At 28.7% G+C, this 10084-nt stretch overlaps 1 protein-coding gene across 6 annotated transcripts in view; it reads left to right on the top strand.

The window, feature by feature from the left end:
* LOC106678476 (hrp65 protein) overlaps nucleotides 1–10084 on the top strand; it is a 95243-nt gene that overhangs the window by 26321 nt on the left and 58838 nt on the right. For 5 of the 6 annotated variants that reach the window (XM_024358350.2, XM_024358349.2, XM_024358348.2 and 2 more), the window contains 4 exons: nucleotides 1130–1318; nucleotides 2179–2311; nucleotides 2401–2561; nucleotides 4375–4489. In XM_024358350.2, the coding sequence (XP_024214118.1) occupies nucleotides 1130–1318; nucleotides 2179–2311; nucleotides 2401–2561; nucleotides 4375–4489 (598 nt within the window). Of the gene's footprint in view, nucleotides 1–1129; nucleotides 1319–2178; nucleotides 2312–2400; nucleotides 2562–4374; nucleotides 4490–5931; nucleotides 6010–10084 lie in introns of those variants that run through there. The other variant, XM_014416994.3, reaches the window with a different exon arrangement.

Here is a 10084-nt window from a genome sequence, read left to right as displayed (position 1 = left end):
AATATTACTAATATAAAAAGTAATAAATATGTATATTGTAAAATTATAAAAAGTAATATCTAAAAAATGATAAAATTATAAATAAATTAATATTAAAAAAATGTCAAAAATGGGAAAATTTAACTTTAAGAAGCATGAAAATTAGCTAAATATTGTTTATTACTTTCTTTACAAACTTTATCTGAAGATAATTTTTCCTAAGTGTTTCCTCATCATCTTTTGCTCTATATATTTTTCAAAAAATCCTTTAAGGCCGGTTTATCAATTTAGTGCAAGGAAATATTCCCTTTTACCAAAGCCTGGCTTAAATTGGCTTACTTACTTGTGGTTGAATTTTTTTTTTTTTCTTTTGCTATGTTATTCTCATAATTAAGGAATGGTGTTCTATCTTTTTTTTCATAACATTAATAAGATAATAGTAATATTAATGATAAGATTAATAGTTGACCGTATGAAGTAGATTGTAGAAGATAGTCTGGGATGGTGGTCAATAAACGTACCAAATATTAAAAAAATAAACTATTGTTTTTATGGTTACTAATAAATAGTTTCTTTCTTTTTTTTTTTTTTTATGCCGTAACAATTAATTAATTAAGCATATGACATCATATTGTAAATTAAAATTGACGCAATTGATATGATTTAAAATACAAAATACAGAAATGGAGGACAATATTTTCTTTGAACTTAAATAATAAGATTTCAAGTTAGGAACCATTAAACTCAAAGAAAAGTAAAAAATTTTTATTGGAATGGTTGACTTTCGTGATATTGCATGTTTATTTTAGGCTTTCTTGAAAACAATTGATAACTGTCTGTGTTGTTAATTTTATTTAGTTTGGATTAAAAAAAAAATTAGTATCAAGTAAAGAGGAAAATATGGACTTGAATATGTACTTATAAGAAAAAAAGTAGAAAAATTGTTGAAATATATAAAATAAATTTGTTAAAAACATAATGAAATGTTCTTTGGAAATATAAACATATATATAAAAATCCCATCTCTATTGTTAAGTATGATTAATATTATCATCACAATATTATTGATGATATTTTATTAAGAATTTGGAAATTTTATTTTTACTTCTGTTTATTTTGTTTAATGTTAAATTTTTTTATGTAATATTAGGTGAAACAAGATCTTTTGGATAAACTTAAGAATGATGGGTTTTTGGAGAATAATTTGTCTCTGAAGGCCGGTAGAATCTCGTTAAAGTTCTGCGGAAAAGGAGTGAGCCCTCCACCTGCGACGTCATTATTACTCCCCGTCCTGATGCACGCTTGTCCTGAAACTTTCTCGACTTTTGACTATTTTGAGGTATTTTGTTTTATTTATTTATTTTGTGTAACAGTTCTAAGACTTTATTGACTTAGGTTTGAAAGTAACTCGATTTCATTATTCTTCTTAATCCATATTTAATAAAATAATTTAATATGATGCGTTAGCGTTAGTTGTTTACTGTGGATATTATATGAGGTTGGGGGTGCGGTCAGTGAAGAATATAAATAAGTGAAAGATTATTATCATTAGTGCTTCAGCCGAATTTCAGGCCTTCATCAGAGATGAGACTATAACAAGATAGCTACCTTAATGAATAAAATTAAAAAAAGAACAAGAAAATAAGAAGATTACAGGTAATATAAGTACAAAGTAGTATCGGAAGAAGAATTATAGGATACGTATTATAAGACGTTGAGGAGGCCAGGACCCAGTAATGGGTTGTCACGCCAATTGAAAAAAAAAATTATAAGAAGTTAGAAGGAGTATGAAAATATACAAACATTAAAATTATGATAGATGAGAGAAAAATAAAATAATGCGTACGTAAAGGTATGAAAATCCGGTAATACAAAGTAATTGGTAAAAAAATTAATATTTTTTAAAAGTAATTTTCATTTATTATTCGCTGACCACACTCCCAACCATGTTGATGAAAATAATAAATAGGACGATAAATAGAATTAATTTTAATTTCTATCGAGTTCTAAAAACACTCTTGGTAGCATAGTTTTGTTTTTAATTTAATTTTGTATACACTTATTTTATCCTCGACTGACTACATGAAACAAAGAAATAAACTTTATATTATAATATGAATTTTATAAAGAGCCTTCAAAATAGTTTAAACTGTATTTGTTATTAATAAAATAAATTATAATTTTAATTTTTTTCTGCAGAACTTGAAGACTGAAAAAATTGGACGCCTAGTTATTTTCTCTGATGTTTTGACTACATCGATGGACATTGTGCAGAATGTAAATTTTTGCCACGGTTTCACTGTCATACCTTATTATCAAACTAAAGGAAAAGGTAAATTTGTTAAAAGTCATCTGTAATATTCCTCAAAATCAATAGGTAATTTTTGAATGTAAAATTATTTGTTAAAATTTTACTTTTAGGTCGAGGCGGTAATACCTGGCTAAGCCCTAAGGGTTGCGCTATGTTTTCGATACAGATACATGTGGCATTGGATAGTACTGTCGGAAGACATTTACCGTTGGTACAACATCTGGTCAGTTTGGCCATGGTTACAAGCATCTGCCAACTCCCTGGTTTAGAGGTATCGTGTATTGAACTCATTTTAGTATCTAATATCCTACTCATTTTTTTATCAACCAACTATTATATTCTATATATTAAATAAAATATAAATTAAATAAAAAGTCTGGTGTTGAAGATGAATCTTAAATTAAATTTTCATTACTTATAATTAATGCATTAAGCACCAGAGCAGTCCCAAATTGCAAAACTGACCTTTCATGGGGGGGGAGGGGAGGACCAGTGTAGTCATAGCATACCTACTGAAAATTAAGATAAAACTAATATTCCTGGCGACAGCATCACTCAGCAATTGGAATAAGTACTTGTTTGGAACTGCCATGATCATCTATTTTAAAATGAGTGAGCTCCAAAAATCAAAATTACACTACATCATCTCTAAGTTATATTTTAAACTCAAATGTCCTAATAATGTAGGAACAATTAAGGAAAGTGATCAAAAACAATTTTTTTCGTATAACTTAAAGTTTTGTTTATTGAATATCAGATCTGCTTGATGGGTCTTATATGGTTAATATAACAGTTACATTTTTTTTTAAATAATTGATTACGGGGGGGGAGTATAGCCTCTTTCAAAAGACACCCCTAACTATATACAACACTATAAACAAAAAAAAATTAAGATAAAATAAATAGATAAAAATAATAATTCTTAATCAGAGAGAAAAGTAAAATTAATAACAAAAATAACAACATTTGTATACCTAGCAAATTGCTAACAAACAATTGACCTCTCGTGGGGAAAACAAAAAAATAAGTAACTTAAAATTTGAATTTTCAAATTTTTTTTTGCTTTCCAAAAATTTGAAAAATGTGAGCAACTTCTTTTTTGCAGCTAACCATTCAATTTATCATTGCAATCATTTTATCATTTATCATTGCACTCATTTAAATTTCACAAATTTATACTAATATCAAGGTTTCAAACTGATCAGTAGTTAACAAAAAAAAAAAATAATAAATTGAACTTCAAAATTGATAATTTTAAATAACTAAGCGAGTGGATACTCATATTAATAAAAATGTATTATTAATATCATATACAAATAAATAATATAAAAATAGTCAAGTGTCCTGACTAAAAATATGAATTACCCATCTCGAAATAAGAAAAAGAGCATATGTCCATTAACGCTTTGTTTAGGAGATATTCATTTCTAAAGATTTTCATTGTTATGAATTATTTAGTTCATAATAAATAAATTAATATGTGTTTCAACTACTTTATTAATAAAACATTAAGATTCATATTGAATGTTGTTAAAAGTGATTAACATGAGCATTAGGACAGGCTTGGTATTTTTCTTCCAAAGCAGCAGTTCCCAAACGGCACTGGATATTTTTTGTTTCACTTGTTTCAATTATCCTTCTTTGTAAAGAATTAAAGTCATTGATTGAGCTTGCATAGACTTTTTTGTTTAATGTCACTCCAAACAAAAAGAAATCCAGTGGTGTCAGATCTGGAGGGTATAACAATAACTCATATCTTTTGCTGTTCGGCCACTGTTGCCTTGGTAGAAATATGCTGAGCCTGTCAATGTGCTAAAGGTAATCGCTTAGTTGAAACACATAATAATTTATTTATTTATTATAACCTAATTAATTCATGATAATGAGTATCTTTGGACACTAATATCTCCTCAACAAAGCGGAAACACCTTCATAGATAACTTTTTTCTGATTTTGAGTTCCTTAATTCATATTTTCAGTCAGTTCATAACAGACAAAACCCTGAAACACTCTTTATATTACTAAAAAAAAGAAATATATTATGCATACTACTATATAAAATTAATATGTTTTATCTTTTACAGGGATTAGATATTGGAGTAAAATGGCCCAATGATATATACGGCAATAAAAAGCACAAACTCGGAGGTGTATTAGTGACAAGCACAGTCATCAACAACACTGCCATCTGCAATATCGGTAATTTGTATTATCATAACATTATATTATGCTAGTATTATTATAACATTATCTTGTACTTGTTGTTGGGACAAGGGGGGTTTCGTGAATGAAAAAAACCGACCCGATACAGATGACCTGAAATGAATATCACAAAAACAAACAAAATAATGAAGAAAATGAAATAATAAAAAAATAACTTTCTAAGTGATATACAATTTAATTAAATTAAAATATAAACAAATAAAAAAATGAACTGTTTCTTGTTGTATAAAAAAAAATAAAAGAGTGAATTGTGAAAATAAAATCTTTGGAGATATGTACATACAAAATTAAACTCGTTTTGGTTTTTAATAAAACAAAAAAATAGAAAAAATGATTGAGTCTTTTAGTGATTCAAGAAAAGGAGTATTTGAGGAAAAATAATAAAAATAGTCACTCACAGTGGATGGCCGTGGTTTCGATATGCTGGTGATGGACAAGGGTCAGTAAAAATAAACAATGCTCCAGAACGCAGGTTGCGAGTGGAGAGTGGTGAGCCAGAAAAAAGACGCTGAGCCGGTGAGAAAAAAGCTCCAGGAGGGTCTAATACCTGCTAATACTGACTCAGCCTCTAGACTCCGGACTGCCTTGTTAGTCCGTAATCCCATTGCACCTGTAGTGTTGTTATACGTACCGAGCCACAGGGATGTATTTGTATTATACACGCGTACCACAACAAACCTCCTTTTTTGCGTAATGAATTTTAATTACAAAAACCAAAAATGAATTGTTGTTAAAAAAAGAAAATTAACTTATAATTAACAAAAAATAAAAACCATTTGGAAGTAAAATATAAGAGAGAAGAAAATGATTTTTTTGGCTTTAACACTTGTATTATGATAACATTAATGGTTTTTAAAATTTTAATCAGAATATATTTTTTTAATTAATTGAACATTAAAAGTTAAAAAAAAAATTTTGTCCACTCCATCTATCAGTACAGCTTCCTCAATAATTACTTTTATTACAAAGTTTAAGGATAAATTTTATTATTCCTATTTTTTAAAAAATATGATTTGTCGTTTGAGAATAAAATCTACTGGAGAAAGTGTTCGAAACATGCGGGTAAAGAAAAATACTTCTGCACATGGTGATGCAAAATTATGGGTTGGAATTTGAAAAAAATAATTTTAGAGCATTGAGATGACCTCACGCTAATCCACAATTTCTCTCCAAATTTTACAAATACAGACAGGGTATTAAATTTGTTCCTTGATGTCTCAAACATAAAATACAAGTGAAAGTTTTCAATTCTGTGGAAATATATATATTTTTTCCATTTCCTGCATGTGTACAAAGCTTTCCTTCCTTTGGTATTGTATATGTAATAAAAAAAAATTTATTATGGGACTTTGGACTATTATTGTAAATTGTACTAAAGTGGTTGTTTACAAATGTTTTGTCATTTTTATATATTTCAGGTATGCTGTTCGGAATATATCTTCAGGTCTAGTGTTAGAAATCATTAACAATAACAGTTCCTGGCATCGGCGTAGAAATGGTGAAAATTCAGTGATAAAAATTACTAATAACTAAGCCCTTGCATTGTGACTAACTTGTATTATTTTGTATCTGTTTTTTCTTCTAATAAGCTCAGCAGAGTATTGTCTCGGATGATCTGATTTCCTCCACTCCTTAGAGTTACCCACTATTGGTTCCATTCCACGGCGGTGTTCTTCTGCCTTCCACCAATTTGGAGATTCTACAATCCTAATTTGAAGATTTTCTGAAAGTTCTGTCCTTTTATACAAAATTTGGTCCCATTTACTAGCTTGAGGAGGTCAAGAGGTGTCCATTTTGCTAAGGACCACCCCTGCAGGCTTTCGTAAACCAGGTGTCAGTAGTCCTCTAGGTTGAGGCCAACTTGCTCTTTTGCCGTTGTGAACAATTTTGATACAACAGTGATAACACATACTTCAGGGAACCCAGAGCATCACTTCTTTGTGATTCCTCCAATTGGAATGACCCTTTTGAGGCATCACATTCAGACATTTACTCATCTACTAAGATACATGCCCTGAGGCCCTAGGTCTCCAAGTTTATGATGTGAAGTGAACTTGCGTTTGTTACTTTTTAGAAACATAAATATCTTCAAGATATCAAGATCATAAATTGGCATGCATCATCCTGTTATTGATGAAACTTTGTACTTGTAGTTCACGTTGACAAATAAGGATCAGTGTTGAGGTAAATAACCTCTGTAAACTCAATCGAGCCTCTTTTCTAGGCACTTGGAAATGTGAATTTCAGCATCAGTTTTTATCAACTTGGCTGATTTAATTGGATTTTTGGTGTTTATTTTCTAATTTAACATTCTTTTGAGATAAATATTCTTCACAAACCTGAAAATTCTTCTCTACATCTATCTATTGTGGACTATTTCACTTTGCTACTCTTGGGTGTCTTTTTTTATCCAGTAACGTATGGTGTCTTGCCTACTATTGTGACTTTAAAGGTTCCCTCCCTTCTTGACTGCTTTGAGCTGTAAAAATCAACTACCTTTATATCATTTAATAACTATTGTTCTAAAGTCTGTTGTTATCCTCGATATTGTCAATCCTTGATACCAGGTTGTTCTGGTTTCATTGCGGAAGACCTTTATAAAAGGTTTAATTTTACTATCTAGATCGCCTTTTAGAGGTGAGAACTGCTGCAAATCAACACAGAATATAATTTTTGTTTTATAACATAATTAATTAGTAATAATAATTCTTAGCGTTCTTATAGTATTTTTTTTTAATTGAAACTTTGTTACAAAATAAAAACTGTTTTTATTTTTGAATGCCTAAAAATATGATAATAATCCCAAAAGTAATATCTTCCTATTTTTTTTATAAATATTCAATTCCATTTTTTCTAAAACATTTATTTTATTTTAAACGTTGTTTATTTTCTATATTATAGCCATTTTGATCGATGCATCTTTGAAGATGCTGTGACAGCTTTTGCATTCTCATTTCATACCACTTCCTTGCAATGTTCTTGAAAAAGCACTTAACTTCATTTTTCACTTTGGACTCTAGTGAGGGTATGTGATAGTTAAAGACAGTGAAAACTGAAAATTGTTCAATAAAAAGCTCAAAATTTACTAAACTATAAAATAAAAACCAAAAATGCATAAAACTGTGTAAGAAAACCCAAATCATGCAAAAACTAATTTTATTATGTGATTAAAAATATTAATGTGCATGAAAAGCTTATATAACATTATTTGAATCTAAGTAAACTTACTAAATACTTCTTACCACAATTGTGAACAAATATACTAAAACTAAGCTACTTTAAAAAAGAGAAATCTTGTCCACAATTGAAATGAAAAGTCGAAGCTGACTGTATTTAATGATTTTTTTATTCCTATCATGTAGACTGAAAATCTCACACTTTTTTTTAAGACATGGCAGGGAACTGGTTTAGCATGAGCATACAAAAGCCTGTCACAGCATCTTCAAAAATCCATCAGTCGTAGAAAAATAGAGAAATGTTATTCATATTTTAAAATGATGCAAATATTATAGAAAATAAAAGGAATTGTGTATTTCTAAAAAATAGAATAATTTATTTTCGGGATTACTCTTATACACATGGGCATAGGCAGGATTTCGCCAAAAGGGGAGCAGGCCTCAGCCCATTACAAAAAATACCCCCAACCATCTTCTCCTCGTATATATATATATATATGTATGTATAGTCAGTCCATTCTGAAACATTGGGTTAAAAGAAAGAGATGTAATTCCGCATTCCAAGAAATACCCCCACCATTTTATTTCTCCTTGATAAAATTCAATCATTACTTTTTAAATTTTTATTGTCTCAATAAATTATTGAAAATGGAATTGATAATCGAGTACAAACTTAATTATTGTACATTAATACATATAATAAACACAATAAATACAAAAATATAAGAGGCGATGAAGAGGTTTGCTATGAGAGCATCAGCCTTCTGGGATTGCTGGCGAAAATATTAACCACATATTCTGGGATGATTGCCTTCTTTGATTTAGTTAACTATTTTTTTTTTTTTTTTTTTTTTTTCGGGGGCCCAAAAATCTAGGAGAAAGCCACGGCTCCATCCCACTCCCCCCTGTCTATGTCCATGCTCGTACTTGCCTTACTAGTTTGCTTGTATTTAATTGCAACCTTCTGCCAGTTTTGCAATAAATCTTTTTTTTTTTTAACCTTTGCTAATCAAATTATTTTTTTGAATTGTGACAGAATTAACATTTTTTAAAAATTAACTTTTTTAATTTAGGTTTTCTTCATGCCTTTATTGATGTTATTTACAGATTGCCTGAAACCAAAATTCACACATATTAATTAATAATAATAAGTTTATAAAATGGAATCCATTTCAAGTTCATATTGTGATATTATCAACCCCCTATATTACATTAATTGATAATTTGATTTTTATTAGAAGATTGACAAGTTTAAATATTAATTAAGAATTAAACGAAGATGAATTAGGACATAAAAATTTTAATTTTATTACACATTAAAACTAGTTTATAAAATGGAATCCATTTCAAGTTCATATTGTGATATAATCAACCCCCTATATTACATTAATTGTTAATCTGACTTTTATTAGACGATTGACAGGTTTAAATATTAATTAAAAATTAAATTAAGATGAATTAGAACATAAAATTTTTAATTTTATTACACATTAAAACTAGTTAATGTGATAGTAAACACTGTACACTAGTTAATGTGTTAATGACTAATGATAAATAATTTGACAAAGGCAATATGGCCTCCAATTATGTTGATAACCTATGGTTTTGGCTGTAATAGTGTAATAAAATCCTTGAAAATGGCCGGAATGCCCGAAATGTTGGAGTGTTAAAGTAATAAAAAAATTGTTGAGACCAAATGAATGTTTTTTATAACTATTAATTATAAAGTAATAAATGTAAAATAAAGTGGAGGTAACAGATGAATATAAAATACAGATAAAATATATAAATAAAAACATAAAAGATAAAAACTAAATTAAGGGTGCAGTACTTTGTTAAGAAGCACTGTTACTAGGTTGTACAAGGAGGTGATTTTGTCAGAATTACTCTCGACCGCCAGTAAAAGCTGGAAGTAAACAGTAAGTATAAAGTAATAATAAATTAAGCAGGATATATGAGATAAATATAAAAAACAGATAAAAGATATGAGAGGATAATACGTAAGTTGATTTATGAAATGAAGTAAACTGAATAATGAAGAACATGAAGTAAAATAACAGAAAAATTTGTGGAAGTTTAATAAGGCTAATAAGAATATAGTCTTTATCAACATTATCATTCAAGGATTTCTATTTTAAATTAATATGTATTGATTCTAGTATGAGAAGCGAGAATAGATGTGTGGTCAAAGTTAAAAGACTGTCCGAGAGTTAAAGCATGTTCCGAAAGTTTAGAGGCAAAAAGGCTACAGGAGTTGATATAAATTTTGTGCTGGGAAATACGGTTTTTATATTTCATATTTTTATATGGTCCTCATCTTAATTCTATTTGAGGAATATTAGGTACTTAGCAGTATTTTATATGGTCCTCATCTTAATTCTATTTGAGGAATATT

Source organism: Halyomorpha halys, unplaced genomic scaffold (assembly GCF_000696795.3).
Source record: "Halyomorpha halys isolate HHAL.00 unplaced genomic scaffold, Hhal_1.1 Scaffold145.1, whole genome shotgun sequence".
Classification (NCBI taxonomy): domain Eukaryota; kingdom Metazoa; phylum Arthropoda; class Insecta; order Hemiptera; family Pentatomidae; genus Halyomorpha; species Halyomorpha halys.
Note: the sequence above shows the minus strand (reverse complement) of the source record. Positions and strands in the feature narration are given on the sequence as shown.